The 13,849-nt window shown below is 41.0% G+C and overlaps 1 protein-coding gene across 2 annotated transcripts in view; it reads right to left on the bottom strand.

The window, feature by feature from the left end:
* The window catches only part of kcnn1a (potassium intermediate/small conductance calcium-activated channel, subfamily N, member 1a), a 137,473-nt gene that overhangs the window by 33,475 nt on the left and 90,149 nt on the right, over positions 1-13,849 (bottom strand). For both annotated transcript variants that reach the window (XM_047369203.1, XM_047369204.1), the window contains exon 4: positions 8,594-9,012. In XM_047369203.1, the coding sequence (XP_047225159.1) occupies positions 8,594-9,012 (419 nt within the window). The remainder of the gene's footprint in view (positions 1-8,593; positions 9,013-13,849) is intronic.

Genomic DNA, 13,849 nt, shown 5'->3' with positions numbered 1-13,849 from the left:
AGAATATTTGGCGGTTATGCCAACTCCATTGCTACAGATGGAGAAGGGAGGTAATATCATTTTATTTGATGTTTTCCATAATATAAAATAGCTGGAAGCACAGAAATTGTGTATTTGATTATTGTTTAGTGAATTATTTTATTTTTAGTGAATGTTTTAATTTATAAAATATTACTACAACACCGGTCACTTCATAAACCTAAAATCCTACCTGAAACATTTCCATGGCAGAACTGTTAATTCCTTTAAGAAGCTGACATTTCTTGTGGTTCAGTTCTTGGCAGCTTTTGTTGACAAAGTGAAAGGAGCTAACATGAAGGTGGTCGCCTCAAATTTAGAGACTATATTCATCTTGATTCCTCGTCAGTTGGTACCCAGTGAAAAATGAACCACTGGCTGTAGGAAAAATCCAATTTCACTTCTCCTGAGATTGTCTGAAAGTCATCAATTTACAAATCCAGTAAAGTGAGACAATGCTATTCACTCTAAAAAACTTTTAAAATGTTAAATATTTTTCTTCCCACCCCTAGTTGTAATGTTTCACTGCTGGAATGAATACTTATGTCTCCGGCGTTAACAGACCTGAGGCCTTTCTGTTTTTACTGAATTACCTGGTACCATCACAAAACATGGCAGAATCACCGCAATGTGGCCAACCTAAACTGCAGCTGCTCCCCTTTCAACAAAATTGTCAGTATTTGCTGCAGATTCTGGGCTTCTGTCTCTCAGGGGACACACAGAAGCAGTGAAACATCACCACTTCATGTCCACTACCAATGCTATGTACCTGTTTATATACATGCTTATCATTTTCATGAAAGTTAGTTTCCACCCACATCACTGGTCAGGTTCTGCAGTGCTTGCTTAGTGTAGCCTGCTTTCTCTCCAGCCTCTCTACTATTTCAGTGACAATTGGACATTTTTAGGAGAGAGTAGGTTTTATGGTGTACAGTCTTTCCACAGATAGAAGCTGGTAGGTGGCTGTCCAAAAACCAACATCTACAAGAAAATTGACCAAGATGTTTAATGTAAGTTTTGTGTCTGTGTGGGAAGGTTTTTGTGGCACTATAGTGTATGTTTCACCTGGCTGTTTGTGTCTTGCAGTTGGGCAATAATATGGTCCTGAAGTCAAACATTTGGTGTAGGTGTAACTAATAATTAACTCACGTTTGATAATCTGGTGCCTTGTTTGTTTTAGATAAAATAACTGAAGCAAAGAGGAAATGAGAATTAGGCTGAAGAAAGGAAGGCAGGGCAGGGCAGGCACGCATGCAACCATCTGAAGTGAGTTTGGACATTAAATGACAAATCAGGACCAGGAGGAGAGAATGAGGGGAAACGACAGAGGAGGGCACATAGGATAGGCGGAGTAGGAGATGTGTAAATCAGTAAGTCAGTGAGAAGTAAGCAAGAGAGGGATTGAGTTTTCTGGTTTGGAGGTGGATGCCAAAGGAGCTTGCATGAGGTATTAAAGATGGTATGTATTAGGGAAGGAGCAAGAAGAGACTATGAACAGTGTTAAATTCATCCACAGTAAATTAAGCATTTTTTCCCATCACCACACTCCCTCAACTTCTATATCCCTCTCAGTTCTCCTGGATGTGTGACTTTCATTCCCCCCATCAAGGCATTTTCCAGTTAGAGTCCATGTTCATCCAGTCTCACAGCGTGCTGCCCTTTCATAAACACAGGAGAATGATCAATATGATAGTGCTTCAATGCATTTCACAGAGGATACAAGTCACACAAAGCACTTTTAGGAAACAAGCGCTTCTTCTGTTTGCTCTTGTTTTATTTAAAATAATGGAATTGGGCAGTAAACTATTATGGTGTTTTTTTATGTTTACTGAAGGAGATGAGGAAGGGGGAGTGACATTTGGGTCACAAAACAATGAAACATACAAGAACAGTAGTCTTCACATTATGAAGCAGGAGACTTCCTGTTTAAAGTTGTCTACACAAGTATGTCACAACACAAGAGCCTATGTGTAAAACCTCAACTGTAAATCTGTAAATCAACATCACGCTGTTCAAACCAGGGCCACACAACCCAACTAAAATAGCCTCAACAATAAGACTAATAACCTGCTGTTCTACTGTTCTTATTCAACATAAGATAGATTTGTTTTTTCTGGATTTCTAGACACAATATATTTGGGTTGGAGCAACAAATGTCTGAAAAATTAGAACAGTTTTGTGAGAGGGTGACACATAATGACATGGTAATGTGTGAGGAAAAAAAACAAAAAGGGTTTTTCTCCTGAAACAATTTTGCAGTTGCCACTAGAAAGACTTTTTGTGTCATATGGGCATATACCAACTTCATAAAACAAGAAAGAGAGACAAATTGTACAAAGACAAATTCCCCTCTGGCAGACCTCTAAAGATGATATGAAGTACTACTTTGTTTTAAATCCAAATCCCCTTCTCCTTCAGGTTCTCTTTTGCTTCATGCACAACACTTAGCAAAGAGATACTTGCTTCATAATGTTACTTCACCTCCATTGTGCCTCTAAAGCCAGTAGGAACAATGCCACATTCTTGCCAACAAGAAGGTCTACCTGATACTGCTTGACCTAAAAAGTTTGCTAGTTTATGTCTTTTAGAAGGGCTGCCCCTATTGCCCGCTAATACCCTCACCCTCCCAGTCAGGGCAGCAGTGGCGCCAGCTCAGTGAAGAAGATGATACGTTTTTTACAGCTAGAGAAAGGGGACTCACATGGTATCCCTATGGAGCAGCATAGTGGGGAAATAGAAAGTACAACAAAACATTATACAAACACACACACACACACACACACACACACACACACACACACAAACCATACATGCATGCTTGCATCCATTCATAGTAACACAAAAAGACAAACATACAAAACTCTGCCCATCTTATTCTGGAAGATGAAATAGTCAAAGTCATGACATGCCCTGGTGTTTGAAAGTGTGCTCTGGTACAGGATTTCTTAACCCTGGTCCTCAGGGCCCACTGTCCTACATGTTTTAGGTGTTTCCCTGCTCCCACACACCTGACTTCAATGAGTGGGTGATTAACATGCTTTTGCAGCACTTGATGCCATGCTGAGAAAGTAATGCAATCATTTGAAACAGGTGTGCTGGAGTAGCGAAGGATTGTGGGCCCCGAGGACCAGGGTTGGGGAACTGATCTAGTATGTATAAATTTGTGCCGTCAAGCCAAATCTTTTTTTTTTTTTAATTGGAACCTCTCTGCTTCTCATATTTATTATTGTCTGAATTTCTGAACTTATAGTTCATATAGTTAGCATGCAGTAAAAGATAGGGCTGGACGATATAAATTTAAATGCAAATTCTTATTCATGTTCAAGGTATTCTGGACTGAGAGGACATACCCTTTATCAACAAGTCTAAGCATTTATCTTCATTATACAACCCTCCTGTTCTCTTTATTCTCATTATGAGCAAGGGAAAGACAAAGTTTAAACCATCTTGATCATAATGGCTAGGCGGACAGGCCTGAAGTGCTGATGAACACCCAGCCAGGGTCTTAGGAATTTAGTATCATTTCAAAGAGACATAGTGGCATGCGCTAACTACATAGTAGTTGACTCCAAAGTCTCTTCCTGACTTTTAGACTTTACAATGCAGACAGACATTTAAAGAGGAGCAGCAAACATAAAACTAGTGGAATTGCAGTGTGTGTAAACGACAGATGGTTGATCCAGGACATGTAGCCCAGCTACTGAACTGTTAGCTGTAAGTTTTCATCCATATTATCTATCAAGTATTGTCTTTTTAGCGATAGTACATCCCTCAGGCAGCATCAGCTCAGTTGTTGTTAAGCTCTAGGCACAACACCTGATGCATATGTGGCGATATCTCAAGATTTTAACCATTCCTGTTTCAAAGGTTTGTAAGCAGCTCCACCAGAGAACAAACCTTGGATTTGTTTTTTTGCAAGCATCAGGGATGGCTCCAGCTCTTTTGGATAGCCTGCTCTTGGCAAGACAGATCATAATCTTTTGTAAAAATCCATTGTTTGGAGTCATCCTGTGACCAAACAAACTGTGCGATAAAGGAACCTGAAGACCCTCTGCTAGCATGTTTAAAGGGTACAGACTGGGATGCCATGACTGACAGGGAGCCAGTCAGTGAACGTTTTGTGTGGACAAATTTATGCCCACCAGAACATCGGGGTTCCTCCCAAAATGTAAAATTCTGGGTAACCTGAGAGAATGGCCAACACGAAAAGAGAATCCTTAGGGAAGAAGAAAGGGTAATTACTGAGGCATGTACAAAAACAACTCAAAGTCAAGGTGAGAAACAACAAGAAATGTGCGGTGAGAGAAGATCAGGGGCTTCAGGCATAAGAAGATAATCTTCAACTGCCTTCACAACCAAACACACCTCCCTTCCTCTGTTAAGCCACAAATTCCCTCTCACATCTCAGCTTCCTTATGCTTCCAGCATGGATCTTAGAAATGCTTAGAGCTGCTGTTCAATCGTTGCCTTCAATGACAGAAGGAGTGGCCCCGCCTCCACACCCCCTTATCCATTTCTGGTAGTCACGAGAGGAAGCTGAAGAGACTAAACCAGAGCAAAACAGCAGATCCAGTTGGTATTAATCCAATAGTCTTGAGTGACTGTATGGACCAGCTATGTGGGATCCTGCAGCACGTCTTCAACTTTAGCCCAACCCAGAAGAAGATTCCAGTGCTAAGGAAGACATGCTGCCCCTAAATAAAATCCAGTGGAACCAACAGCCTGTGTGTAATATAATCTCTGTATAAATGCAGGTGTTCAACAATATCCCAAGCAATGAACATCCCACAGAGCCCTCATGTAGACATGGCTGTCCACCTAAACTGAAAGGGTGGACAAGGAGAGCATTGATCAGAGAAGCAGCCAAGAGGCACATGATAACTCTGAAGGAGCTGCAGAGATCCACAGCTCAGCTACGTAGGAAAATCTTTTAACAGAGTAATTAGTAGTTTCAAACTCCACAAATCTAGATAGTATGGAAGAGTGATGAGAAGAAAGCTATTATTGAAAGGCAGGCAAAATAAGTCCTGTTTGCAGTTTACCACAAGCCATTTCCCCCACACAGCAAACATGTGGAAGAAGGTACTCTGTTCAGAAGACAAAAGATTGATTCTATTATCCTACATTCACAATGCAATGTGTGGCAGAAAACTAATAGTGCATCTCACCCTAAACACACCACCTCCACAGTCAAACATGGTGTTGGCAGCAACATGCTGTGGGTGTGCTCTTTTGTTAGCTGGGACAGGGAAGCTGGTCAGAGATGATGGGAAGATGAATTGAGCTAAATGTAGGGGCATCCTGGAAGAAACCCGTTTGAGGCAGCAAAAGACTTGAGACTCTGACCGAAGTTAACCTTTCAGCTAAGAATGACCTTGAACATACAGCAAGAGCTACAATGGAATGGTTTATATAAGGCATATTCATGTGTCAGTCCAAAACCAAATCCCATTAAGAATCTATGACAATAGCCAAAGATTGATGTTCAGATGCTCTCCATTCAATCTGATTGAGCTCAAGCTATTTTGCCAAGATGAGTGTCTACGGATGTGCAGAACTAGTAAAAACATACCCTAAAAGACTTGTCGCTGGGATAAGCAGTTCCACAATAACCACAAATTATTTTCTTTCTATTTCACAGTTTTTTCTGTGTTGGGCTATCACATAAAAATACTTTTGCAAGGCAATGTATGATGAGTCTGAAGTCTGACCAGATCCATACTTACATTACCTCACAGTATTTCTATGACAGCTTGTCCATTAATGTCCCTGCAGCAATTAAAACTTATACCATGTTAAAAAAGCCATGCCTATTTGTTATTAGGTCAGATGTGGCCCACTTGTAATCTGAAAATATCATATGAGAGAGGCTGCCATGATATCAGTATATATCTAAATGGGACAATGCAAGGAACACATTTTAATGAAATTACAGGTTTAAAAGATATGTATTTTGTCAAAATGTTATTATAAATATACAGGTTATTATATCGCCCAGCCCTTTGGCCAAGTAATTATTTTTTTGTTTCTTATAACCTATAAGAACTGAACATGGAAACCTTGACTAACACAGTGTGGGTCCAGATATTGAATAATAGCAATTAATTAAGTTATAGCCCATAGTTAGCATAAGATAAAATGTAATAAAACTGACAGCTTTTTATTTACAGTGCCACAAAAAAGTATTTGTCCCCTTACAGATTTGTTTTTAATTGATCATGAAATTTCTTTTTAATATTACACAAAAAAATAACCTTAGTAAATAATCAAATGCAGCTATAAAATTATACTTTTATTTATTAAGCAAAAAAGCTATACAAACCAAGGTAGCCCAGTGTGAAAAAGAAATTGATCCCAAAACCTTATAACTTGTGATAGCTGGCAATGAGTCTATAACATTGCGGCAGAGGAAATTTGGCCCACTCTTTGCAGAATTGTTTTAATTCAGCTACATTGGAGAGTCTTCTAGCATAAACAGCGTTGTTTAAGGTCATGATGCTGCATCTCAATTTGACTTAAGTCTTAACTTTGACAGGACCACTCTAATACTTCTATTTTGCTTAGTCAAAATTGTGGCTTCTCAAGCCATTCAGATGTTTACTTGCTGGTGTGCTTTGGAATATTATCGTGCTGACTCAAACAAGTACTCTTGAACTTAAGGTAAAAAAAAAGTTAAATTGCTTGTACAAAAACACTATATGCATGTGCAGTATGCGATCATCAAAGATTGCGCATGCAATGGATAACAGGTGCAAAAGAGGTGCAGACTGCCCTATTTAAATGAGGAAATTGCGTGTGCTTTCTGGCTGCAACTGACCCCAGCGGAACAAGAGGAAAAGTGAAAACATTTTCTCTGCTGTGGAGCTTGAAGCATGCAGGGGTTGAGGCGCTGCACCATTAATGATGATGTAGTTGCTGATTTTATTCTTCTGTTCCATTCTGCTCCTGTTTTTCTGGACTGTTACAGTTTGTTAACTTTTGTCGTCACTATTTACAGCAGCAGGTTTGTCGTTGGAGTCTATGCCCTGACAAGATTATTTATCCTCTCTGTTCATTTGCCCTTCTGAGTGCATTATTGTGCATGCAGAAGGCTGAGTTTGAAGTTGTTTGTGAATGTAAGATAAGCAACATAAAAGCTGATTTTTGTATAAGTTGGCCATCATTATATTATAGCTTTGCTAATTTTAAAACATCAGTTATGTGATCAGTTATGTGCGCACTTTGCCATGATAGTGTTTGTGGGTGCTTTATCTCATTAACAGCGATGGTGCACTGGAATGATCCAGATGCAAGAGAAAATGGTGTTTCAAGGATTTTTATCATAGGAGATATGTCATGGCTTCTGTTAGTGAATGGCTCCCCATCAGACCTTAGATAATCTTACATAGAATCCTCTATTCTAATCAAATTTTTGTTATTTTTATTTTTGACAATCTAAACACATACAGAAGATTCTATCTCCCCGTCATCTGTCATTCTATCTATGCCTCCTGGCTTCAGTGACAGCAGACATTTTTATGTCCCAGTTATTAAAATTAATTTGATTATATGAAAGATTTCAGTGTCACAAAAAGGTAAGAAATCTGTAAGGGGGGTACGTACCTTTTCACAGCAATATAAATAAGCTTGAAACATTGTCTGGCTGGCTCTGTCCTAACTAACAAACAGCTGAAGGTACTGAGGTTAAGGCTCAAAGAGAGGAATGGTTAATGACAGGTTAACAAGGAGTTAGGAGACAGGTAGAGGAGGTAAGGATGGGGGAACTTAGTAAAAGCAGGGAGGGTGAGCTTCAGGGGGAAACTAAGCATCTGTGGTCAGGACCTGTAAAATTTCAAACCTTACCTGTGATCTAATACAAAGTAGTACACATTTACCGGAAAGGGATGATTTGCTGTAATGGATCTGCTTGACAACATCACTGAACCAACCATGCAAAACAGACTATAAGACATTAAAGCTGACATTAGCGTCTCATTTCCCTATGCAAATGTAAAATGAGAAAGGGAAAGGAAAGCTTGCAGTTTTTTGCTGCCTTTTCGTCATTTTCTGTGAGATTCCTTGTGCCCCCACCCCCCCGAGATGGACAAGATGCTCAGCTGTGAGGGAGAAAACGGGTTAAGGGATCCCGGGGGCTGCTCTGCTTTACTAAAACAAACCATTTAGCAAACAAACAATTAGGCCCTCATGAATTATGGACAAGCCATCTAAAAAAGCAAAATTCATCTAAAACAAGGAGTGGGAAGTTGAGGAGCGAGTGCTGAACTAATGAGACAGATGTCAGAGTGTTTTTAAACACTTCAGCAGTGCTGTCATATGTGGGCGAATTAGTGAATGCTTTCCTGCAAACATGTAAGCTTTGTTCCTATGTGACCTATGCTAATGATTTTACCTATTTCTGTGGACCACTGCAGTTGAATGATAAAAAGCAAGAGAATACTGACAAGAATGAGACACAAGAGGTACGAACATGTTAGGAAGGCATCTAGTAATCCACAAATCAACACAACTGTGCATTAGCCATTTTGTGTCTTGGTTTGCACCTAGCAACATCCAATATTCACAGCCCTGTGTTTACCTCTCACAGACACGCACAGTCCATGCAGCAATGATCCAGGAGGATATACTGAACACCAGTAACACTGTTCCTGGACAGATGGTCATGAGGGTTTTCATGACAAAGCGGGTGTTGAAGTTGATCTTGTTGAGGGCGCCAATACTGCGAGACGAAGCGTCCGTGAACAGCTTGCTGTGAAGTAACATGACCCTGCCAATCAGGTAGAGTCTCAGGAACATTGGTATAGAGAGGATGATGTCCACATCGGCGTCTGCCACAGACGGCGTATAGGTAAAGGCCAGCCGTGCTGTCCAGGTGAAGACATATTGTCCTGGGATGGGGTGAATGGCACACACCAGAAGCTCCAGCACAATGAAGAAGATTCGTTCATATGTCATGGCTATCCTCCAATCATCTGCTCCATTGTCAACCATGAACAGCTAAAAAGAAGCAAAGTGCACCTTAGTTAAATGCATTTTTTTCTTTTAATCCATATGCGTCTTCTTCCGTGTGTTCCACTTGAAAAACCCAAATATTATTTTATCTCATTTCATCATCAGTTGAATTGAACAGTATCCAATTGGATTTGATTAAATTAATTTACTCATTGGCAGGAGCTATGCCTGTCACCCACAGGTGACAGGCATAGCTCACCTGTCACCTGTGGGTGACAGGTGAGCTATGCCCCGGACATGTTGGCAGCCAACCAGAGGACAAGAAAGAGACAAACAACAATGCAATGTTTGGCTTTAAAGCTCAAGCCATCCATATTCTTAACTCACTTGATCCCATGGAACACTGGAGCCCTTCCTATTGGGGGAATTTACAGACTAAATTCAAGAGCACACATTTTTCATTTAAGAGCAGAATTTCATTCTGCTTGTACTCAAACTTAGTAATGTTTGCACTCAAAACTTTAGCTTTCTTTCAAATATATTCTGTTCTCCCTCAAATCTTTGTTTCTGCACTCAGATTTAATGCTTCTTGCACATATATTTTCTGCTCCTGCATACCTCCATCTCCTCGTGCGCAAACCTGCTCTCTACATGGGTCAAAAATACGCTCTCAAACCTGCTTTCCCTACTTGAGGATGTTTTTTTTTTGCTTTCTCTTGGATTGGATCAGTACCATCGCCTAGCAACCGTTTCAGCCCAGAGAATAACAGTGTCAAACTGCGAAGTCACAGCTACTGAGTGTGCTTGTGTGGCTACAGTAGATCGCTAGAGCTCCTCTTCCAGCATTGCCCACTGCAAGCAGGGAACCGCCATTAAACCAAAGAAGGAGAAGGAGAAGAAGAAGCAGTAGCAGATTGAATGAACATTTTGTTTTAACACAGCTGTTTTATAGAATAATTCAAGTGCTATTTTTGACTGTGTGAACCTGCTTATCTGGAAGACAGCAGCAGCTAATTCCCTGCCCCCATCTGTGACTTCCATTTCAGTCAAAATCTATTATAGAAAATGTAATTAATAGTCAATAGGATACAGTTTAAACTCCTAACCAGATATTGCAAAGATACTAGCAGACTTTCTTTTAAAATAAAACTAACTCGGACTGGATTGTGTGTTGTTAAAGCTTTTGTTAAATGTGCTAAGTAGCAATATAATTCAAGGTAATTAGTTGTCTAATCTGTCTCATATTGATAAACTTGGCAAAATACATTTAAGATACCTACATTTGTTAGGAAATTGAAGGAATTACCATTATTCTTTTTATTTGAGGACACAATTTGTCATGTGAGTCTCATCTGTGATTCCTCAAATAAAATGCTGATTTTTTGGTTTGTTTTGTCTCCAAACTTCAATTCCTGTGCTGGGCCTTTGGATTTAGCAGTTTTTTGTGTTTTTGACTGGAAATGCAGGCTGTTTTTAAAGGTTTAATGCTATGTTTCTACAGTGCTGACAATGATGTCCATATGCAGCAACAGTTCAACCAACCTTATCCTGGTGACCATCACTGGCTTCTGAAGAGCTGATTTCAATTCAATTCAAATTCAATTCAAAAATACTTTATTAATCCCAAAGGGAAATTAAATGGTGTTATAGCTCATATTATGAAGGTTTCCTCAAAGAGCCGTTGTAGATGCTGATGGCTGTGGGCAGGAAGGATCTCCTGTAGCGCTCCGTCTTACAGCAGATCTGAAGAAGCCTCTGACTGAAGACACTCTGTTGTTGTAGGACAGTCTCATGAAGAGAATGCTCAGGGTTCTCCATAATGTTCTTCATTTTATGAAGAATCCGTCTTTCCACAATGATCTCCAGAGGTTCCAGAGGAGTCCTCAGAACAGAGCCAGCCTTCTTTATCAGCTTGTTGAGCTTTTTTAAGTCCCTGGCTCTGATGCTGCTTCCCCAGCAGATGATGGCAGAAGAGATCACACTCTCCACAACAGACTTATAGAAGATATGCAGCATCTTGCTGCAAACACCAAAGCACCTAAGCTTCCTCAAGAAGTACAGTCTGCTCTGTCCCTTCTTTTAGATGGCTTCACAGTTGCATCTCCCCTCTAGTCTGTTGTCCAGGTGAACACCGAGGTATTTATACTCCTCCACCACCTCCACTTCTTCTCCCATGCTAGAAATAGTTTTTGACTTATTCCTGTTTCTCTTAAAATCTACAATCATCTCCTTTGTTTTAGTCACATTCAAAATGAGATGATTGTTTCCACACCATGCCACAAAGAGATCCACCACCTTCCTGTACTCAGCTTCTTGTCCATCTCTGATCCACCCAACGACTGCAGAATCATCCAAGTATTTCTGCAGATGACAGGAGTCTGTCTTGTACTGGAAGTCTGAGGTGTACAGAGTGAAAAGGAATGGTGAGAGTACAGTCCCCTGTGGTGCTCCTGTGCTGCTGACCACCTGGTTAGACTCACAACCCTTCAGTCTCACAAACTGTGGTCTGTTTGTCAGGTAGTCTTTGATCCAGGAGATTGTTGAGGCCTCCACCTGAGTCTTCTGGAGTTTCTGACTTAGCAAATCAGGTTGGATTGTATTAAATGCACTGGAGAAATCAAAGAACATGATCCTCACAGTGCTACTGGCCTTGTCCAGATGACAGTGGGTTTGTTGAAGCAGGTGTATGATGGCATCTTCAACTCCAACTCCACAGCAATAAGCAAACTGAAGGGGGTCCTGATGGTTTACTGTTTGCTTACTCAGGTGGGCCAACAGGAGTCTCTCTAGGACCTTCATGATGTGGGATGTCAGGGCAACAGGTCTATAGTCATTGAGGACTGATGGGTGAGTTTTCTTTGGTATGGAACAAGACAGGAGGTCTGCCACAACACCGGAACCTTCTTCTGGGCCAAGCTAAGGTTGAAGAGGTGCTGCACAATCCCACAGAGCTGCTCTGCACAGGCCTTCAGGACTCTAGGGCTGACATGATCTGGACCTGCAGCCTTATTCCTATTCAGTCTCTCCAGTTGTCTCTTCACCTGACTTCTTGAGACACACAGGTGGAAGGGGGAAGCAAAGGAAGTATCAGCATCTTCTTATATGGTTGAAGGCAAACATGTAGAAGCAGAAGGGTCTAGGGCTGAGGTGGAAGATAAAAAAATGTGAGGTGTTACTGGACAGCTGTGGGTCCTGTGGGTCAAAGGAAGGTGGAATGTCTGTTTGGCTGTGAGCAGGAGAGGAGGATGCGAAGCTTGTTTCTGAACTGAACCTATTGAAGAATGTGTTCAGTTCATTGGCTCTGTCCAGACCTCCATCGGTCTGATCATCCTTCTGCTTGAAGCCTGTGATCTTCTTCATCCCTGTCGACACATCTCTGATATTGTTTTGCTGGAGCTTGCTCTCCAGTTTCTTCTTGTACACCTCCTTGCTGTCTCTTATCTTGACTTTAAGTTGCTTCTGTAAACTCCTCAATAATTCTCTGTCTCCCTCTCTGAAGGCTCTTTTTTTCTTGTTAAGCAGGTCCTTCAGGTCACTGGTGATCCAAGGTTTGTTATTAGGGAAGCATCTCACGGTTCTGGTGGGGATGATGTTAACCACACAGAAGTTTATATAGTCGGTTACACACTCAGTCATAGCATTGATGTCCTCTCCACGTGGCTGGCACAGTGTGTCCCAGTCTGTAGCCTCAAAGCAACCTTGCAGAGCTTCTTCAGCTTCCTGTGACCATTTTCTCACAGTCCTCTTTATTACAGGTTGCCTCTGAACAAGGGGCTTATATTTCGAGCAGAGAAAAACAAGATTGTGATCTGATTTGCCTAGAGGAGGTCTTGCTGTAGAGATGTACGAGTCCTTGACATTTGCATAAAACAAATCCAATGTTTTGTTTTCTCTGGTAGAGCAGCTCACAAACTGTTGAAACGTTGGAAGTGTAGCAGAGAGTGAAGCATGGTTAAAATCACCAGAAATTGCCACAAAAGCATTGGGGTTTTGTGTCTGTAGCTTAGCAACAACTGAGCTGATGGCATCACATGCAGTGTCAGCAACAGCGGAAGGTGGAACGTAAACTGTTGCCAAAATAACACTGGTGAACTCTCTGGGTAAATAATATGGACGAAAACTTACTGCCAACAGTTCAATATCTGGACTGCAGAGATGACACTTCACAGTAACATGTCCTGGATTACACCATCTGTTGTTAACAAGTACTGCCAGTCCACCTCCTTTACATTTGCCGCTCCTCTTTAAATCTCTGTCTGCTCGTATGGTTAAAAAGCCCGGCAGAGAGACGCTGGAGTCAGGGATATGATCCTGCAGCCATGTCTCAGTAAAACACATAATACTGCATGCCCGGTACTCTGGCTGGGTCCTTTGTAGGGCTTGGAGTTCATCCAACTTGTTTCCCAACGATCTCACATTGCAAGAGATGGTTTGAACTTCCTCCTTCTCTCTCTTCTCTTAGCTCCTGCTCTGCATCCACGGCGTCTCCTTTTCAACTCATCAGGGATTTGGGGTTGTAGCTGAAGTATTATTTGAGCTTTTGAGATATGAATCAGCTGCTTCCGGTTGTAAGAAACAACCCTGTTGCCATGGCAATGCATCATAACAAATGTCCAAAAATAGAAAGTATTAAGAAAAATCCTCCAAGCAGCACAGCATCCGACACTGGAGTGGACAATCATCCAAAAAAAATCAACTGTATCCACCACAAGAGGAATAGTTCCCAAAAAAGAATAAATCAGAATCAAAAGTAACAGCTATTCCAACCTGCTGCCATTTTGAGCGGCGCAATTCTAGAATTTACTTCCCTGCAAAGGTTCAGACTGTCGTGCTAGTTGTTCTGGGTTTTATTTAATGTTTTAGCTTTATACAAGACAATTTA

The sequence above is a fragment of the Girardinichthys multiradiatus genome, chromosome 6 (genome assembly GCF_021462225.1).
Source record: "Girardinichthys multiradiatus isolate DD_20200921_A chromosome 6, DD_fGirMul_XY1, whole genome shotgun sequence".
NCBI lineage: Eukaryota > Metazoa > Chordata > Actinopteri > Cyprinodontiformes > Goodeidae > Girardinichthys > Girardinichthys multiradiatus.
Note: the sequence above shows the minus strand (reverse complement) of the source record. Positions and strands in the feature narration are given on the sequence as shown.